This window comes from Bombina bombina, chromosome 6 (genome assembly GCF_027579735.1).
Source record: "Bombina bombina isolate aBomBom1 chromosome 6, aBomBom1.pri, whole genome shotgun sequence".
NCBI classification, from domain to species: domain Eukaryota; kingdom Metazoa; phylum Chordata; class Amphibia; order Anura; family Bombinatoridae; genus Bombina; species Bombina bombina.
Window position 1 is genome coordinate 171,179,042 of NC_069504.1, and position 21,831 is coordinate 171,200,872.

Consider the following 21,831-nt stretch of genomic DNA (forward strand, 5'->3'; position numbering starts at 1 on the left):
TCCCGGAGCCCACCGCAAGCTACTCTATACATATTAACCCCTAAACCGCCGCTCCCGGAGCCCACCGCAAGCTACTCTATACATATTAACCCCTAAACCGCCGCTCCCGGAGCCCACTGCAACTATAATAAATGTATTAACCCCTAAACCGCCGCTCCCTGAACCCGCCGCAACCTATATTAAATGTATTAACCCCTATCCTGCCCCCCCCCTACACCGTCGCCACCTATAATAAATTTATTAACCCCTAATCTGCCCCCCCTACACCGTCGCCACCTATAATAAATGTATTAACCCCTATCCTGCCCCCCACTACGCCGCCGCCACTGTCATAAAATTATTAACCCCTAAACCTAAGTCTAAACCTAACCCTAACGCCCCCCTAACTTAAATATTAATTAAATAAATCTAAATAAATTAACTCTTATTAAGTAAATGAATCCTATTTAAAACTAAATACTTACCTTTAAAATAAACCCTAATATAGCTACAATATAAATAATAATTATATTCTAGCTATCTTAGGATTTATATTTATTTTACAGGTACCTTTCAATTTATTTTAACCATGTACAATAACTATTAAATAGTTATTAACTATTTAATAGCTTACCTAGCTAAAATAAAGAGAAATGTACCTGTGAAATAAATCCTAACCTAAGTTACGATTACACCTAACACTACACTATACTTAAATAAATTATACCTATTTAAAACTAAATACTTACCTGTAAAATAAACCCTAAGGCCTAGATTTGGAGTTTGGCGGTAGAAGGGCTGTTAACGCTCCGCGGGCTTTTTTCTGGCCGCACCATAAATTTAACTCTGGTATCGAGAGTTCAAACAAATGCTGCGTTAGGCTCCAAAAAAGGAGCGTAGAGCATTTTTACCGCAAATGCAACTCTCGATACCAGAGTTGCTTACGGACGCGGCCAGCCTCAAAAACGTGCTCGTGCACGATTCCCCCATAGAAAACAATGGGGCTGTTTGAGCTGAAAAAAAACCTAACACCTGCAAAAAAGCAGCGTTCAGCTCCTAACGCAGCCCCATTGTTTCCTATGGGGAAACACTTCCTACGTCTGCACCTAACACTCTAACATGTACCCCGAGTCTAAACACCCCTAACCTTACACTTATTAACCCCTATTCTGCCGCCCCCGCTATCGCTGACACCTGCATTATATTATTAACCCCTAATCTTCCGCTCCGTAAACCGCCGCTACCTACGTTATCCCTATGTACCCCTAATCTGCTGCCCCTAACACCGCCGACCCCTATATTATATTTATTAACCCCTAATCTGCCCCCCACAACGTCGCCGACACCTGCCTACACTTATTAACCCCTAATCTGCCGAGCGGACCTGAGCGCTACTATAATAAAGTTATTAACCCCTAATCTGCCTCACTAACCCTATCATAAATAGTATTAACCCCTAATCTGCCCTCCCTAACATCGCCGACACCTAACTTCAATTATTAACCCCTAATCTGACGACCGGAGCTCACCGCTACTATAATAAAATGTATTAACCCCTAAAGCTAAGTCTAACCCTAACACTAACACCCCCTTAAGTTAAATATAATTTAAATCTAACTAAATAAATTAACTCTTATTAAATAAATTATTCCTATTTAAAGCTAAATACTTACCTGTAAAATACATCCTAATATAGCTACAATATAAATTATAATTATATTATAGCTATTTTAGGATTTATATTTATTTTACAGGCAACTTGGTAATTATTTTAACCAGGTACAATAGCTATTTAATAGTTACCTAGTTAAAATAATAACAAATTTACCTGTAAAATAAATCCTAACCTAAGATATAATTAAACCTAACACTACCCTATCAATAAATTAATTAAATAAACTACCTACAATTACCTACAATTAACCTAACACTACACTATCAATAAATTAATTAAACACAATTCCTACAAATAAATACAATTAAATAAACTAGCTAAAGTACAAAAAATAAAAAAGAACTAAGTTACAAAAAATAAAAAAATATTTACAAACATAAGAAAAATATTACAACAATTTTAAACTAATTACACCTACTCTAAGCCCCCTAATAAAATAACAAAGCCCCCCAAAATAAAAAATTCCCTACCCTATTCTAAATTAAAAAAGGTAAAAGCTCTTTTACCTTACCAGCCCTGAACAGGGCCCTTTGCGGGGCATGCCCCAAGAATTTCAGCTCTTTTGCCTGTAAAAAAAAACATACAATACCCAAGCCCCCCAACATTACAACCCACCACCCACATACCCCTAATCTAACCCAAACCCCCCTTAAATAAACCTAACACTAAGCCCCTGAAGATCTTCCTACCTTGTCTTCACCATCCAGGTTCACTGATCCGTCCTGAAGAGCTCCTCCGATGTCCTGATCCAAGCCCAAGCGGGGGGCTGAAGAGGTCCATGATCCGGTCAAAGTCTTCATCCAAGCGGGGCAGAAGAGGATCTTCCATCCGATTGAAGTCTTCATCCAAGCAGCATCCATCCGGAGCGAAGCGGCAGGATCCTGAAGACCTCCAGCGCGGAACATCCATCCGGCCCGACGACTGAACGACGAATGACTGTTCCTTTAAGGGACGTCATCCAAGATGGCGTCCCTCGAATTCCAATTGGCTGATAGGATTCTATCAGCCAATCGGAATTAAGGTAGGAATTTTCTGATTGGCTGATGGAATCAGCCAATCAGAATCAAGTTCAATCCGATTGGCTGATCCAATCATCCAATCAGATTGAGCTCGCATTCTATTGGCTGTTCCGATCAGCCAATAGAATGCGAGCTCAATCTGATAGGCTGATTGGATCAGCCAATCGGATTGAACTTGATTCTGATTGGCTGATTCCATCAGCCAATCAGAAAATTCCTACCTTAATTCCGATTGGCTGATAGAATCCTATCAGCCAATCGGAATTCGAGGGACGCCATCTTGGATGACGTTCCTTAAAGGAACAGTCATTCGTCGTTCAGTCGTCAGGCCGGATGGATGTTCCGCGCTGGAGGTCTTCAGGATCCTGCCGCTTCGCTCCGGATGGATGCTGCTTGGATGAAGACTTCAATCGGATGGAAGATCCTCTTCTGCCCCGCTTGGATGAAGACTTTGACCGGATCATGGACCTCTTCAGCCCCCCGCTTGGGCTTGGATCAGGACATCGGAGGAGCTCTTCAGGACGGATCGGTGAACCTGGATGGTGAAGACAAGGTAGGAAGATCTTCAGGGGCTTAGTGTTAGGTTTATTTAAGGGGGGTTTGGGTTAGATTAGGGGTATGTGGGTGGTGGGTTGTAATGTTGGGGGGCTTGGGTATTGTATGTTTTTTTTTACAGGCAAAAGAGCTGAAATTCTTGGGGCATGCCCCGCAAAGGGCCCTGTTCAGGGCTGGTAAGGTAAAAGAGCTTTTACCTTTTTTAATTTAGAATAGGGTAGGGAATTTTTTATTTTGGGGGGCTTAGAGTAGGTGTAATTAGTTTAAAATTGTTGTAATATTTTTCTTATGTTTGTAAATATTTTTTTATTTTTTGTACTTTAGCTAGTTTATTTAATTGTATTTATTTGTAGGAATTGTGTTTAATTAATTTATTGATAGTGTAGTGTTAGGTTAATTGTAGGTAATTGTAGGTAGTTTATTTAATTAATTTATTGATAGGGTAGTGTTAGGTTTAATTATATCTTAGGTTAGGATTTATTTTACAGGTAAATTTGTTATTATTTTAACTAGGTAACTATTAAATAGTTATTAACTATTTAATAGATATTGTACCTGGTTAAAATAATTACAAAGTTGCCTGTAAAATAAATATTAATCCTAAAATAGCTATAATATAATTATAATTTATATTGTAGCTATATTAGGATTTATTTTACAGGTAAGTATTTAGCTTTAAATAGGAATAATTTATTTAATAAGAGTTAATTAATTTCGTTAGATTTAAATTATATTTAACTTAGGGGGGTGTTAGTGTTAGGGTTAGACTTAGCTTTAGGGGTTAATCCATTTATTATAGTAGCGATGAGCTCCGGTCGGCAGATTAGGGGTTAATAATTGAAGTTAGGTGTCGGCGATGTTATGGAGGGCAGATTAGGGGTTAATACTATTTATTATAGGGTTAGTGAGGCGGGTTAGGGGTTAATAACTTTATTATAGTAGCGCTAAGGTCCGCTCGGCAGATTAGGGGTTAATAAGTGTAGGCAGGTGTCGGCGACGTTGAGGGGGGCAGATTAGGGGTTAATAAATATAATATAGGGGTCGGCGGTGTTAGGGGCAGCAGATTAGGGGTACATAAGTATAACGTAGGTGGCGGTCGGCAGATTAGGGGTTAAAAAATTTTAATCGAGTGGCGGCGATGTGGGGGGAGCTCGGTTTAGGGGTACATAGGTAGTTTATGGGTGTTAGTGTACTTTAGGGTACAGTAGTTAAGAGCTTTATGAACCGGCGTTAGCCCAGAAAGCTCTTAACTACTGCTATTTTCCTGCGGCTGGAGTTTTGTTGTTAGAGCTCTAACGCTCACTTCAGAAACGACTCTAAATACCGGCGTTAGGAAGATCCCATTGAAAAGATAGGATACGCAATTGACGTAAGGGGATCTGCGGTATGGAAAAGTCGCGGCTGAAAAGTGAGCGTTAGACCCTTTAATCACTGACTCCAAATACCAGCGGGCGGCCAAAACCAGCGTTAGGAGCCTCTAACGCTGGTTTTCACGGCTAACGCCAAACTCCAAATCTAGGCCTAAGATAGCTACAATATAATTAATAATTATATTATAGCTATCTTAGGATTTATATTTATTTTACAGGTAACTTTGTATTTATTTTAGCTAGTTAGAATAGTTATTAAATAGTTATTAACTATTTTATAACTACATAGCTAAAAGAAATACAAAATTACCTGTAAAATAAATCCTAACTTAAGTTACAATTAAACCTAATACTACACTATCATTAAATTAATTAAATAAACTACCTACAAATAACTACAATTAAATACAATTACATAAACTAACTAAAGTACAAAAAATAAAAAAATCTAAGTTACAAAAATAAAAAAATAAGTTACAAACATGTTACAAATATTACAACAATTTTAAGCTACTTACACTTATCTAAGCCCCCTAATAAAATAACAAACCCCCCCAAAATAAAAAAATGCCCTACCCTATTCTAAATTAAATAAATTTCAAAGCTCTTTTACCTTACCAGCCCTTAAAAGGGCCATTTGTGGGGGCATGCCCCAAAGAAAACAGCTCTTTTGCCTGTAAAAGAAAAATACAACCCCCCCCCAACATTAAAACCCACCACCCACATACCCCTAATCTAACCCAAACCCCCCTTACAAAAACCTAACACTAATCCCCTGAAGATCATCCTACCTTGAGTCGTCTTCACTCAGCCGAGCCACCGATGGAACTGAAGAGGACATCCGGAGCGGAAGAAGTTAATCCTCCAAGCGGCGCTGAAGAAATCTTCCATCCGATGAAGTCATCTTCCAAGCCGGGTCTTGAATCTTCCTTCCGCCGACGTGGAACCACCTTCTTCACCAACGGACTAAGACGAATGACGGCTCCTTTAAGGGACGTCATCCAAGATGGCGTCCCCTCAATTCCGATTGGCTGATAGGATTCTATCAGCCAATCGGAATTAAGGTAGGAAAAATCTGATTAGCTGATGGAATCAGCCAATCAGATTGAGCTCGCATTCTATTGGCTGTTCCGATCAGCCAATAGAATGCGAGCTCAATCTGATTGGCTGATTGGATCAGCCAATCTGATTGAACTTGAATCTGATTGGCTGATTCCATCAGCCAATCAGATTTTCCTACCTTAATTCCGATTGGCTGATAGAATCCTATCAGCCAATCGGAATTGAGGGGACGCCATCTTGGATGACGTCCCTTAAAGGAGCCGTCATTCGTCGTAGTCCGTCGGTGAAGAAGGTGGTTCCGCGTCGGCGGAAGGAAGATTCAAGACCCGGCTTGGAAGATGACTTCGCCCGGATAGAAGACCTCTTCAGCGCCTCTTTGAAGATGACATCGGCCGGATCGAAGACTTTTCTTCAGCGCCGCCTGGATGATGACTTCATCGGATGGAAGATTTCTTCAGCGCCGCTTGGAGGATTAACTTCTTCCGCTCCGGATGTCCTCTTCAGTTCCATCGGTGGCTTGGCTGAGTGAAGACGACTCAAGGTAGGATGATCTTCAGGGGATTAGTGTTAGGTTTTTGTAAGGGGGGTTTGGGTTAGATTAGGGGTATGTGGGTGGTGGGTTTTAATGTTGGGGGGGGGTTGTATTTTTCTTTGTCAGGCAAAAGAGCTGTTTTCTTTGGGGCATGCCCCCACAAATGGCCCTTTTAAGGGCTGGTAAGGTAAAAGAGCTTTGAAATTTATTTAATTTAGAATAGGGTAGGGCATTTTTTTATTTTGGGGGGGTTTGTTATTTTATTAGGGGGCTTAGATTAGGTGTAAGTAGCTTAAAATTGTTGTAATATTTGGAACATGTTTGTAACTTATTTTTTTATTTTTTGTAACTTAGCTTTTTTTATTTTTTGTACTTTAGTTAGTTTATGTAATTGTATTTAATTGTAGTTATTTGTAGTTAATTTATTTAATTAATTTAATGATAGTGTAGTATTAGGTTTAATTGTAACTTAAGTTAGGATTTATTTTACAGGTAATTTTGTATTTCTTTTAGCTATGTAGTTATTAAATAGTTAATAACTATTTAATAACTATTCTAACTAGCTAAAATAAATACAAAGTTACCTGTAAAATAAATATAAATCCTAAGATAGCTATAATATAATTATTAATTATATTGTAGCTATCTTAGGGTTTATTTTACAGGTAAGTATTTATTTTTAAATAGGTATAATTTATTTAAGTATAGTGTAGTGTTAGGCGTAATTGTAACTTAGGTTAGGATTTATTTCACAGGTACATTTCTCTTTATTTTAGCTAGGTAAGCTATTAAATAGTTAATAACTATTTAATAGCTATTGTACCTAGTTAAAATAAATTGAAAGTTGCCTGTAAAATTAAAAAAAATCCTAAAATAGCTAGAATATAATTATTATTTATATTGTAGCTATATTAGGGTTTATTTTAAAGGTAAGTATTTAGTTTTAAATAGGATTCATTTACTTAATAAGAGTTAATTTATTTAGATTTATTTAATTAATATTTAAGTTAGGGGGGCGTTAGGGTTAGACTTAGGTTTAGGGGTTAATAATTTTATTACAGTGGCGGCGGCGTAGTGGGGGGCAGGATAGGGGTTAATACATTTATTATAGGTGGCGACGGTGTAGGGGGGGCAGATTAGGGGTTAATAAATTTATTATAGGTGGCGACGGTGTAGGGGGGGCAGGATAGGGGTTAATAGGTTTAATATAGGTTGCGGCGGGTTCATGGAGCGGCGGTTTAGGGGTTAAACTATTTATTTAGTTGCGGAGAGGTGCGGGATCAGCAGGATAGGGGTTAATAATTTTATTATAGAGGGCGACGGTATAGGGGGGGCAGGATAGGGGTTATTAGGTATACTGTAGGTGGCAGCTGTGCCCGGGAGCGGCGGTTTAGGGGTTAATACATTTATAAGAGTTGCGGCAGGGTCTAGGAGCGGCGGTTTAGGGGTTAATACATTTATAAGAGTTGCGGCGGGGTCTAGGAGCGGCGGTTTAGGGGTTAATACATTTATAAGAGTTGCGGCGGGGTCTAGGAGCGGCGGTTTAGGGGTTAGTAACTTTATTGAGTTGCGGGAGGCTCCGGGGGCGCCGGTATAGGGGGTAGAACAGTGTAGTTTAGTGTGAGTGCTTAGTGACAGGCTAGCAATAAAGCTGGGAAAAAGCCGAAGGGCAGCGAGATCGGATGAGTGATAACTGTCACAGTCCGCTGCTCATCGCCCCGCGGCTTTTTGACAGCTTTATTTGATAACTTAGGCGTATTTTTTCAGGTCCGCGGCGGCGAAGGTAGGCGAGCTTAGGCGGGCGTATTGGGCCGGCGAAGCCAGAAAAGTAGACGGCTTGATAACTACCCCCCCTAGTGTGTAATATTATCATGCCAAATTTTAGTTTACTTCAACATATATGTCTTTACTCTTCAGATTGTCCTGTTAGTATAGGGGACATTGGAGTACCACTAATAACAATGCTATCAGAGCCAACAATTATCTATTACGCTAGTAACATGTAATATTATCGTGTACTGAGTGTTATGCTTGAACACATGTATCGATTGACATTTGAAGATTTTTCCAGTTAGAGAATCACAAAGGTTACACTGTTTACAATGCTCTCAGAGTGGGCAGTTGAAACTTTTTGGATTTGGAAATTACGTACTATAACCCCTTTTGGTTTAAACGAAAATGTTGACATGGCCGCCTTTAACAATTAATCCCTATTCTGTTAGAATAATAATAAAAAAAATTTGGTTTCTGTTTAATTGATATACTCATTATCCATAAATACATACATACATACATACATACATACATACATACATGTATGTGTGTTTAACATTCATCATGAATACTAGTTATCTTTCTCTATCATTGGTTAGTGGGGGTCATACTTTCTACTATCGTATATTGTTTATATTTTTTAAAGGACACCATAAGGTCTTATATCGATACAGGATATTTTCTTTATTATTTTCTATATTTCTTTAAGGTTTTATAAGGACACATATTTACACATTGTTAATTTTGTTCACCATTGCATTACTCTAGCTACATAATTGATACATTTTAGTTCAATTGTTCTTGCTGCTTTTTTATGTATCCATTCTGCATATTTTACTACCGGTTTTATTTGATCTTCTGTTGCAATTGTTTGTTATGACATGTTGTTTTATGAGATTTAATATTTTGTGTCCTGTGGATCGTAGACGCATCACTCATTTGATTGTTGTAATGTTTTATATCTGTGCTCTCCCCCTTGTTTCCTCTATACATGAGAGAGTTCAATACAAACAATTAGGCATCTGCTCATTCGTGATTAGCTGATCACGCTGTATTAAGGCATCATCAATCTCGATACAGACCTATGGGATCAATCACGCATGCGCAGCAGCCTAGTCCATCTCTGACCATGTGAAGGCCATATGTAGCACCCTCCACCATTAATGTTGTGGTCTATTTCCCTTGTTCTTTTGTTTTTAATTTCTGTATGTTTATATATTTACTCTATTTATATAGCTGCTTACTGATAGGCAATAGTGGCAGATTGGGGGCGTTTTTTGCACTGTGGAGCGTTCTTTTTGGTAACATCCCGAGAGATTACATGATTGGTCATTGATTTTGACATGCGCTGTAGAGTGACAAGAACGCCAACCGAGGGGTGTTTAAATCACAGCTAGTGGCATGTTTAACAGCTCACCTGATGAAACGGTAAATCCGAGAAATGCATTGTGAGACTTTTTACTTAATTGTTTTTTAATTGATTTTAAATTAAAGCTTTTCTATCTTTCATATCTTGTCACTCTGAGTTCATATCTCTCCTGGGATGCTGAATGTACCGCACAGAGTGTGTTTGGTTTGATTTGGGCTACCTTACCTCTTTGAACCACCATCTTGATCATCATATTGTTGAATTCCGGCCTGGAAGGATTGCCTGGGTAGTACAAGTCTGCTGGCCAACGTCTAACTGTCCAGCTTGCCCCTCCTGCACTGTTGAAGTGCCTGGAAATCTGTGAGTATGTTTCTAGCCTTGCTGTTTCTCTATCCTTGGTTGAAGATATCACACCATTTAGGCGCCCTCATTTACTTTTTGTCTTTTTGTTAAAAAAGTATACCTAGGTAGGCTGAGAAGCTGCTGATTGGTGGATTAACAAATATGCCTTTTATCATTGTCTTTCAGCTAGCTACCAGTAGAGAATGACTGTTCCTTCAACAAAGGATACCAAGAGAATGAAGCAAATTCTATATTAGAAGTAAATTGGAAAGTTGTTTAAACTTGCATGCTCTATCTGAATCATGAAGAAAACAAATTTGGGTTTCATGTCCCTTTAACACCCGAAGTAAAGTATTAGGAAAAGAAACAAAATCACTAAAAATATGTAAAACATATTAAAATAAAGCATTACACTTTATACTTATAAAAAGGGTTTTAAAGGGATATGGTATATGACAAGCTGTTGGACTGAGAAGGGCTGAAAATGTATGTATGTGTATATAAGTTATATATGTGCACATACAGATCACATACTGAATTTATATGAATGGTTTAAAAAAAAAAGCCTTAGAAATAAAAGTCAATTAAAGATGTTTTACCCAATCACAAACACTGCAAATTGTCTCACATTCTTTACACTTCAGTGTTTATATTTTCCAGACAAGAAGTTGTTCTTATTTCATTCCTGTCCCTGCTGGAAAAGCCAGGAAATTGTTTAAAACACGTATGCACCATAAATGGAGAAAAAAGCAATAGAAACCTTAGCTAACGCTCAAAGGATATTGTTAAAAAAACAAATATATTTATTAAAATATATAGGGCTAGATTACAAGTGGCGCGCTAATGTTAACGTGCTTGCGATATTAAAATTTTGTGCTCGAGTTAATTTGCGCATGTATTACAAGTTAAAATTAAATGCGACCGGTAGAGCACAAACTAAATTTGTCTGGTTAGCGTGACTGAAGGCCAAGCGCTAAACACAAAATAAATACATTAAAATAAAGTGTTACACTCATATATGCACTATCTAACAAAAATTATTTACATATATATTAAAAAGAAAGTTATAAGGTATATGGTATATTACAAGGTATTTGAATGGAAAGAGCTATGATATATATATATATATATATACACAGAGAGAGAGAGATAGATAGATAGATATATATATATATATATATTCATATACATGTCTAAATATGTGTATGTGTATTACATATGTATACTGTATATGTGTATTCATGTGTATTTAAGTTTACATGTGTATATACAGTACATACCTATATACACATATAAATACTAATATACACAGGTATACACATATATACATATGTATATATACTTTGGAACCCTTTCCACTCAAATACCTGAAAAAAAGGAAAATATTTTTTAATTATTATACTTTATTTATAAAGTGCCAACAAATTCTGCAGCACTGTCCATGGGTACAATGATACAGCATTTATCACACAAATACAGAAGACATTAAGGGCCTTTTTCCGTGGGAATTTACAATCCATTTTAATATTTAATAATATGTTTTAGTGTGTATGTACTGTAAATATTTTACATTCTTCACATAGGGGAAAATGTATTTTTAAATATATATATATATATATATATATATATATATATATATATATATATATATATATATATATATATATTGGATATACTTGGTAACCAGCACATGTTAAAAGTTTACTTCAGGCGGCGTTTGCGCACAAGAAAAGTTGATAAATAGCGCGCCACTTGTAATCTGAAAATATATAAAAACAATGTTTCAATGTAATAAAATACAAAAAACTAAAACAAAGATACTTGCATAAAATTGAAGATCCAGCAATTCAAAAAGTAGCAGCACCACTTGGTAATCTTCAACAATATTTTATTAAGACATCACACACACACAAAAAAAAAAAAACATAGCTCAACATTTTGGTCAACACCTGACCTTAATCATGCTGCATAAAATTGAAGATCCACAAATGTAGCTGGTCCGCTATCTAAATTCTGCCAGACCATATGACAAAAGACAACTCGTTTCAAGGTTTCACCACTTCATCAGGTCAGTGGACTCACCATGACATTTAATAGCTCAACAATATTTTAAAGAATTATAAAGTGGTTTAAGCATAACATCAAATATTTATTTAATATTCCAAAATAAAAAAAATAAAAAATAACTTAAAGCACAGTCTTTATAGACAAAAAAAAGGGAAAATACTTTTAAAATGAATTTTCTCCCATATAAGCCCTTCCCAAAACTATTGGCTTTTGTTCAATCCAAACATTCAAAAATAGAACACGAGAAGCAGAGAAAAGATAACAAATGGCTTTGCAGCAGAATGAAAAGGCAACGTACTAAGAATGCTGGGTTTATTAAGAAACGTTATCACATTAATATATATTTAGAAGACATAATTTACTGAATAAATGTATTTGTAAAACAAATCATTTTGATGCTGTTAATCAGTTATGCTCATAAAACTCTCAGATTCCCAAGATTCCAGCAATTGCAAGTTACCTTTCCAAATAATTGTGTCAGTATATTCTAGGGCACAGATTCAAATATATTGTCTATTAAAGTGGTTTAATTAATAAAAAAACATTTCAGGCTATCACTTATATTTAGAAGAAGAAAAAAAAAGTGTCTGCCTTAGTGAATCAAATGGTGATTTCGGGAAAAGATAAACAAATTTATGACATAGTAGGCGATAAGCCTGCCCAGAGGGCAGTCTATGTTTAAAAACTACAACCCCCTAAGCTAAAGTTACAAAAAATAAAAAAGTAAAATTACAGAAAAAAATAAACAAAAAGGTATTCAAAATAAAAATTGAAACCTAAACTAATAGCCCTATAAAAATAAAAAATCCCCAGTAAAATAAAAACACCCCCTAATCTAATACTAACCTACCAATAGCCCTTAAAAGGGCCTTTTGTCCTAAGCCTTTTTACCTCTAAAAAATACAAAATCCCCCCTAACAGTAAAAACCCCACCCACCAAACCCCTTAAAATAAAATAAAAAATAACACTAAAGGGGAATTTGTATGGGCATTGCCTTTAAACGAGCAATCAGCTCTTTTTCAAGCCCAAAAAAACCCTAATCTTAAAAAAAAAAACACCCCAAAAATTAAAATAAAAAAGCCTAAACCTAAAAGTCCGGCAGAAAAGGTCTTTTTCCAGATGGATCCATCATCTTCTATCTTTATCCGGAGTGAAGGCGGCGCGGAGGTACAGAGCTGTGTTCCTAATGCCTGGATCCTCAGCGGCGGCGGTCCTCTGCGGCATGGAGGCTCCACTTCGTCTGATGTCCGTCGTAGACTAAAGATTAAATGCAAGGTACCGCAATCAATTTGGGGTACCTTGCATTCCCCTTTGTTGAAATTTTGAAATCAGCCAATAGGATTAGAGCTACTGAAATCCTATTGGCTGTTCAAATCAGCTAATAAGATTTCAGTAGCTCTCATCCTATTGGCTGATTTCAAAATTTCAGCCAATAGGAATGCAAGGTACCCCAATAAATATGGGGTACCTTGCATTCAATCATCAGTGGAGGACTGCCGCTGAGGATCCAGGCATCGGGAACACAGCTCTGCACCTCCGTTCTGTGCCGCCTTCACTCCGGATAAGGATAGAAAATGATGGAGCCGTCTGGAAGAAGACCTTCTCCGCCGGACTTCAGGAACAGTGAGTACCTATTTGGGGCTTAGTCTTAGGCTTTTTTATTTTAATTTTGGTGGCGTTTTTTTTTTTTTTTAAATTAGGGTTTTTTTGGGCTTGAAATAGAGCTGATTGCCCTTTTAAGGGCAGTAAAAGTGCTGAATGCCCTTTTAAGGACAATGCCCATACAAATGCCCCTTTAGGGGCAATGGGTATTTTCATTTTTTTAGTGTTAGTTTTTTTATTTTGGGGGGTTTGGTGGGGGGGGGTTATTGTTAGGGGGGACTTAGTATTTTTTAGAGGCAAAGGAGCTGTTTAACTTAGGGCAATGCCCTACAAAATGCACTTTAAGGGCTATTGGTAGTTTAGATTAGGGGGTGTTTTTATTTTGGTGGCTTTTTTATTTTCATAGGGATAAGGTATATATTTTTTTATATATATATAAATTTTGTTTATTTTTTCTGTAATGTTAGACTTTTTAATTTTTTGTAATTTAATGTTAGTTTTTTATTTTAATAGCAATTTAGTAGTAATTGAGGTTAATTTAGGGGGTGTTAGGTTAGGGGGCTAAGTAATTAGATTAGTTATTTGCGTTGTGGGGGGTTGGCGGTATAGGGGTTATGTATTAATTAGGGTTATTGCGATGTGGGGGTTTGGCAGTTTAGGGGTTAATTAGTTTTTTTGCGATGTGGGGGTTTGGCGGTTTAGAGGTTAATAGGTTAATTAGGTTTATTGCAATGTGGGGGGTTGGCGGTTTAGGGGTTAATAGGTTAATTAGGTTTATTGCAATGTGGGGGGTTGGCGGTTTAGGAGTTAATAGGTTAATTAGGGTTATTGCGATGTGGGGGGTTGGCGGTTTAGGGGTTAATAGGTTAATTAGGTTTATTGCAATGTGGGGGTTTGGCGGTTTAGAGGTTAATAGGCTAATTAGGTTTTTTGCGATGTGGGTGGTTGGTGGTTAAGGGGTTAATATTTTAATTATGTTATTTGCGGATTAAGGGTTAATTACTTTATTGTTTTGCAATGTGGGGTTTGATGGTTTAGGTGTTTGTTATACTTCGTGCGGGCTGTTACGTGCTTTTTAGTTATTTCGTGCGGGCGGTTATGTGGTTTTTTTTTTTTTTTTTAAGCCTTCAGGTCTGCTTACGCTGCATCCAGGTGGATTCTTTTGGCTGCGCGCACAGCCAACATTCCTTTGGCTGCCTTGCACAGCCAACATTCTTTTGAGGATGCGTGCACAACTGGCGATACCGACGGACGCGTTACAAATGCAATTATAGTATATATAAGTGAACTTATTATCCCCTGCAGGAGTCCTATGGTAGTAACACCCACTGAGCAAAGACACATCTCCCTATGCATCACAGGGGAAACACTGAAGACACCAAGGCCTACATTACAAATGAAGCGCTACTGATGGCGCAGATTGCGGGATCGCACTAAGATTAATGTGCATTTTGGTATTACAAGTCCATGGTAAAACAGAACTATCAGAGAATGTTTAGGGTGGCCAACATTACTTTAGCAGACCCTATACTTTCAATAGTTTGCGCAGCAGCACTAAACATCGCTTAAAATACGAGTAATAAAAAAAAGTTAATGCAGCTTGACATCAGAAGTAAAATGTTAGGGCTAGAAGAAAAATATAACTAAAAACATGTAAAATATATTAAAATAAAGTATTACACTCATATATACATGTTACATATAAAAAATCATTATTATTGTTTATTATGTTTATTATTAAAATAAATGTATAAAAAGTATTTTAAATAGCTATGGTATATGACAACCAAAAATGGGCTGGCTCCTAAGCTTACATCCCTGCTTTTTTCAAATAAAGATACCAAGAGAACAAAGAAAAATTGATAATAGGAGTAAATCAGAAAGTTGCTTATCCCTTTAACTTCAGTGACCCTGTGTTTAAGCACTCCCTTACTTAAAAAGAAGTGTAGAGAACCATTAAGTAGTGAAAAGCTTTTTTAAATTAATTAACCTGGCACTAAATAATCCCGTTGCTATAGATTTGTTAATATCTGTCACAATGTGTGTTTTTAAATTTTTATTTTTTTTTATTTTTTTTATAGCATGGCCTTTTGTTGAGAACAATTTTCAGCAAAAAGTATAGACACCTTAATGGAGATATAGTTACTACAAATAGACATTTTCCTGTACTGTATTTTTCTATCTGTATCACCAATACAAAAAACTGTGAAATATCCCACTACATATAAACTTGTTTTTATATGCTAAATTGAACTTAGATACAACAAATGAAAAAGCTTCTTACCTTGGTAGAGTTCCTCCCTCTTCCTGTTAAATGACACCATGCCATCTACTGAAATGACTTTATATCCCAGCTTTGCAAGTATATGTTTATATAGGTTTGTATCATCATTACCAACAGATGGATGCACGTGCAAAAAGGCCCTTTTCTTGGTTCTGGACGTTACATGATTTTTAACCGATTCCCCAAACTGTAAAATGATGTATATTATTTTAGCTTATTTCAGAATTACTATTCTATCATTTTGATTATTAAACTTACATTGTAATAATACATTTACTACAACAAATGATCTCATAACAGAAAGAATATAAAAATATAATTTGACGACAATGGCACAACTCTCATGTTCTTTCCAGGAGGGCAATGAAAACGTAAACCAAAATATGCTCTTATTCTGAATAGGAAAAGGAAGATTTATTGGTAAATGAAAATAATTGTGTTTCCTCTTCAGTATTTTCAGACGATACAAAACTATCATTAACATGTGAGAGGTCAAGTGTTTTTCTTTACAATAATGTTTTTTTGTAAATATGGTGTTCAAATTCATGTTCTAGTTTTTGGTGCCTTAATTACCATATCATACCCAAGGACATATCTGGGATGAAGATTCTTAATAATAAATACTTTTTCACATTTATTTACAGGTTTACAGACGTAAGATCTGCATTGCCAGAATAAATCAATCAGAATAGTTTTTTTGTTGCCTCTATCATTTTGACCATTCTTTATAATGATTCTGTAACAAGGAAAATGTGACCTGGTGGAAATGTATCAGTCACCAGAGGGTGGAGCGCTAATTTATCACGCGCCCGCAAACGGGCCAATACAAGTGGCTGGTTATTGCTACTGCGAGCTTGCGGCAGCAATTAGACCTCAGAAAATTAACACTAGATCAGATGTCTGGTTAATTTTCTAAATGTACCCCAATTGCCCCCAAAATAAAGTTGAGTGTTGTTTTGGAAAATAAAAAACAATGACCATCTTTATTTTTTATTTTTTTTAAATATAACTGCTAAAAGCAGTTATAAGGGGTTAAAAGTGGCAGGTGTGGGGTATTAGGAAAAAAAGTGCCTTTACATTGTGGTCTATGGGGATTGTGTTTGTTTCTGTAAATATATATGTATACGCTTATATACATATCTATTTATGTGTTAATATGTGTATATACACATATAAACACATAACTATATATGTATATATTTATATACATATATATTTACAATGTGCTGCCCATTGCTGCGCGACTTACCCCTTCGCTGTGCTAGTTCTCATGCCGTGTCTGAGCCTATAGAAGCGTGCTCTCATGAGCACAATGATTCAGTGCAACGCGAACGTGTCACTTTTTCTTACATGGGACATCTCCTAAATATCTTGGTTATTTATATATGACTATTGACTTCTACCGGTTTTGGGTTGCCAGTTTTTTTTAATTAATCAGAATAAACAATGAGTACTTAGGAAGAAGACATCGTAACTGGTCTACAGTTAAAGAAAAGTGTGTGATTATTAAGTGTTTTTAATGTATGATTTTTTATTTTTGGAAAGTTTCGGGGTTGATTTGTATTTAGAGAGGTTGCAATGGGGGTTTGTGGTGAGGCATTATATAGAGGAGGGATCTTATGAGCTGTCAAGTTGGGGAACGAAATAAAGAAGGTATATATCACAAACCAATTTTAATCTTAACACCTTTTTTAGACCATATTGCATACATTTTAAACATTCTCCAAATGAGCAGCAGAATCCTGGTGCCTATACATTTTTAATGTGTTGTATGTAATGTCAACATTAACATACTGATATAACAATATTAAACATGCTAGTCTTACAGGGCTGCTAAACACAGTAGAATATCATAATCCTCAAATGCATAATAAAAAGACAATACAAAGGCACTTAGTTTGATTTTCAATTGAGTAATACATTTTTCTTCTGATAAATGTCAAAGTTACTTCCATTTTCCTTCCCGCTGCATCATGTGACAACCATCAGCCAATCACAAAATGCATACATGTATACTAATTAATAATATGACCATCTAATAATGCTGGTGGTACCTTCGACAGTGATGAATACCATGAGTGTTTACTACTGACTTAGAAGAAAGACCGTATAGCAAGTCATTTATAGTCTAAAAAAATAACACATTTATCATCTTTATATTTTTCCAAGGAGTAAAAAAATAAATATACTTGTGTTAAGACGTGATTTCCTGCATTTTCTCTGAAATATACTTAAAATCATAGGGTCAAGTTTGAGTTCATGAGGAGAACTGACAGACAATTCACTAGCCTTATACTTGTATTAATACTACTCAATTGTAGATGTTTTCTGTGACAAAGACAAAAATAGTCTACACATCCTACTGATGCTAAAAATTTACTGTAACTGAAAGCTACATCCAGTGGCTGGGAAAGAAAGAAGCTGCCTGCAGCTAAGACATTCAAACAGCAGTTTCTATAAACATTTTAGAAGGAAGGAGAGAGAGTGAGACTGAGAGAGTGAGAGAGAGAGTGTGAGAGAGTGTGAGAGAGTGAGAGAGAGTGAGAGAGAGTGAGAGAGTGAGAGTGAGCGAGTTTAAGAGATAATTAATTTGCGTTGTGTAGTCTGTTTTATTTTTATTTTTTTCCCATGAGTCATTGTGTACCCCTAATAATATACCCAGTGGCACGGAATTTGGTGGGCACTTAATGTTATTAATATTACTAAACATAATAATACCCATTCATAGAGACAACCATGCCAATTATTTTTAAATTAAATGGACAGTCTACACCAGAATTTGACATGCCCTATCTGAATCATGAAAGTTTTATTTTGGACTAGACTGTCCCTTTAATTGCATGTCACCTATATGAACACATCAGACCATATGTATATCAGGTGCTGATATAATATTTAGGTGAATTAAGATCTTTTTGTCCTGAGTTTTCCATATTTTCCTTCTACGGACAGTATCTTTCTTGTGCACATGTTCATTCCATACTCTAAAGCTCAATCACCATGTATTCCCTTTGCACCCTGTAAATTATGATCAGATGTCATTTTGCATTTCATAATACTACTGCAACCATGTTATTTGCTTCAGCTCTACTCAGAACTTTAAGTTGCAGATTTCTATTAAGCCAGTGCCCTGTGTTGCTGTCGCTTTAAAACAGTATCAGCCAGATAACGAGTTTTGAGCGCTATAGGGAAATTAACTACTGCAACATTTTCGGTGTTATTTCACCTCCCTATAGCGATGTTATTACAGGTTTTAAAAAAGCAGGCTTGTGCGGGCGATATGGTGGCATTGAACTCCATACCGCACCGAAATCAAGCACTTTTGACGTGCTCGTGCACGATTTTCCCATAGACATCAATGGGGCGAGCCAGCAAAAAAAAGCCTAACACCTGCGATCGTGGAAAGAAAAGCTCCGTAACGCAGCCCCATTGATAACTATGGGGAAAAGAAAAAGTTACATTTAAACCTAACACCCTAACATAAACCCTGAGTCTAAACACCCCTAATCTGCTGCCCCTAACATCGCTGCCACCTACATTACAGTTATTAACCCCTAATCTGCTGCCCCTAACATTGCCGCCACCTACATTACAGTTATTAACCCCTAATCTGCTGCCCCTAACATCGCCGCCACTAACATTACACTTATTAACCCCTACTCTGCCACCCCAATGTCGCAGCCACTATACTAAAGTTATTAAGCCCTAGACCTAAACCTAACTTAAATATAATTAAAATAAATCTAAATAAACCTTACAAGTATTAACTAAATAATTCCTATTTAAAACTAAATACAAAACCTAAGCTAGCTACAAAATAACTAATAGTTATATTGTAGCTATCAGGTTTTATTTTTATTTCACAGGTAAGTTTGTATTTATTTTAACTAGGTAGACTAGTTATTAAATAGTTATTAACTATTTACTAGCTACCTAGTTAAAATAAATACAAAGTTACCTGTAAAATAAAGCCTAACCTGCCTTACACTAAAAACTAACATTACAATAAAATGAAATAAATTAAATTAATAAAATACAATTTACTAATTTACAAAAAAATAAACACTAAATTACAAAAAATAAAAAACGAAATTATCAAAAATAAAAACTATTAATCTTAATCTAATAGCCCTATCAAAATAAAAAAGACCCCCAAAATAAAAAAAAAACCTAGCCTACATTAAACTGCCAATGGCCCTTAAAAGGGCTTTTTGCAGGGCATTGCCCCAAAGAAATCAGCTCTTTTACCTGTAAAACAAAATACAAACACCCCCAACAGTAAAACCCACCACCCACCCAACCAAACCCCCCAAATAAACCTAAGCTAACCATTGCCCTGAAAAGGGCATTTGGATGGGCATTGCCCTTAAAAGGGCATTTAGCTTTTAGGAATTACCCAAACCCTAAGCTAAAAAAAAAAAACCCACCCAAACTAACCCCCGATGATCCACTTACAGTTATCGAAGTCCGGACATCTATCCTCATCCAGCTAGCGAAGTCCTCATCCACGTGGCAAGAAGTCTTCATACAGGAGGCCTCTTCGATCTTCATCCAGCCGGCGAAGTCCTCATCCAAGCGGAAAGAAGTCTTCAACCAGACTGCATCTTCTATCTTCATCCATCCGGCGTGGAGCGGGTCCATCATCAAGACATCTGGCGTGGAGCATCCTCTTTTTACGGTCGTCGGCGTAAACTGAAGGTTCCCTTTAAGTGATGTTATCCAAGATGGGGTCCCTTACATTCCTATTGGCTGAAAGATTTCTATCAGCCAATAGAAATTAAAGGGTAAAAAATCCTATTGGCTGTTGAAATCAACCAATAGGATTGAGCTTTCATCCTATTGGCTGATCCAATCAGCCAATAGGATTGAGGTTTCATTCTATTGGCTGATCCAATCAGCAAATAGGATTGAGCTGTCATTCTATTGGCTGATTGGAACAGCCAATAGAATGAGAGCTCAATCCTATTGGCTGATTTAGTTTTAAATAGGTATTGGATCAGCCAATAGGATGAAAGCTCAATCCTATTGGCTGATTGCAACAGCCAATAGGATTTTTTCCCCTTTAATTCCTATTGGCTGATAGAAATCTTTCAGCCAATAGGAATGTAAGGGACGCCACCTGGGATGACGTCACTTAAAGGGAACTTTCAATTTACGCCGATAACCGTAAAAAGAGGATGCTCCACGCCAGATGGACTGAAGATGGACCTGCTCCTCGCTGGATGGATGAAGATAGAAGATGCCGTCTGGATGAAGACTTCTTTCCGCTTGGATGAGGACTTCGCCGGCTGGATGAAGATCGAAGAGGCCTCCTGGATGAAGACTTCTTGCCACTTGGATGAGGACTTCACCAGCTGGATAAGGATGGATGTCCGGACTTCGATAACTGTAAGTGGATCGTCGGGGGTTAGTGTTAGGTTTTTTTTAAGGGTTTTTTGGGTGTTTTTTTTTTTTTTAGTTCAGGATTAGGGTAATTCCTAAAAGAGCTGATTGCCCTTTTCAGGGCATTGCAAAAGAGCTAAATGCCCTTTTAAGGGCAATGCCCATCCAAATGCCCTTTTCAGGTCAATGGTTAGCTTAGGTTTATGTAGAAAGGTTTTAATTTGGGGGGTTTGGTTGGGTGTCGGTGGGTTTTACTGTTGGGGGGTGTTTGTATTTTTTTTCACAGGTAAAATAGCTGATTTTTTTTATTTGGGGGGCTTTTATATTTTGATAGGGCTATTAGATTAGGAGTAATTCGTTTTAATTTTTGATAATTTCATTTTTTATTTTTTGCAATTTAGTGTTTATGTTTTTTTTGTAAATTATATTTTATTAATTTAATTTATTTCATTTTATTGTAATGTTAGTATTTAGTGTAAGGCAGGTTACGTTTTATTTTACAGGTAACTTATTTATTTTAACTAGGTAGCTAGTAAATAGTTAATAACTATTTAATAACTAGTCTACCTAGTTAAAATAAATACAAACTTACTCACTTTGTACCCTTACCTAAGCTACCTACAGCCCAAGAATTGTAAAGTCTCTTTCTGTTACACGTGGTACGACTCCATGGTATACCCGTAAACAGTCTCTGACAGAGGATCTCAATTTGTTTCTAATTTTTGGAGAAGCTTTTGCAAATTGCTTGGAACCACTGTTTCTTTGTCCTCTGGCTATCATCCCCAGACTAAAGGGCAGACTGAGAGAACAAATCAGGAT

General features: G+C 36.5%; 1 protein-coding gene across 1 annotated transcript in view; it reads right to left on the reverse strand.

The window, feature by feature from the left end:
* The window catches only part of CPED1 (cadherin like and PC-esterase domain containing 1), a 654,007-nt gene that overhangs the window by 601,047 nt on the left and 31,129 nt on the right, over nt 1-21,831 (reverse strand). Inside the window, exon 2 of the mRNA XM_053719194.1 lies at nt 15,631-15,817. Coding sequence (XP_053575169.1) covers nt 15,631-15,817 — 187 coding nt within the window. The remainder of the gene's footprint in view (nt 1-15,630; nt 15,818-21,831) is intronic.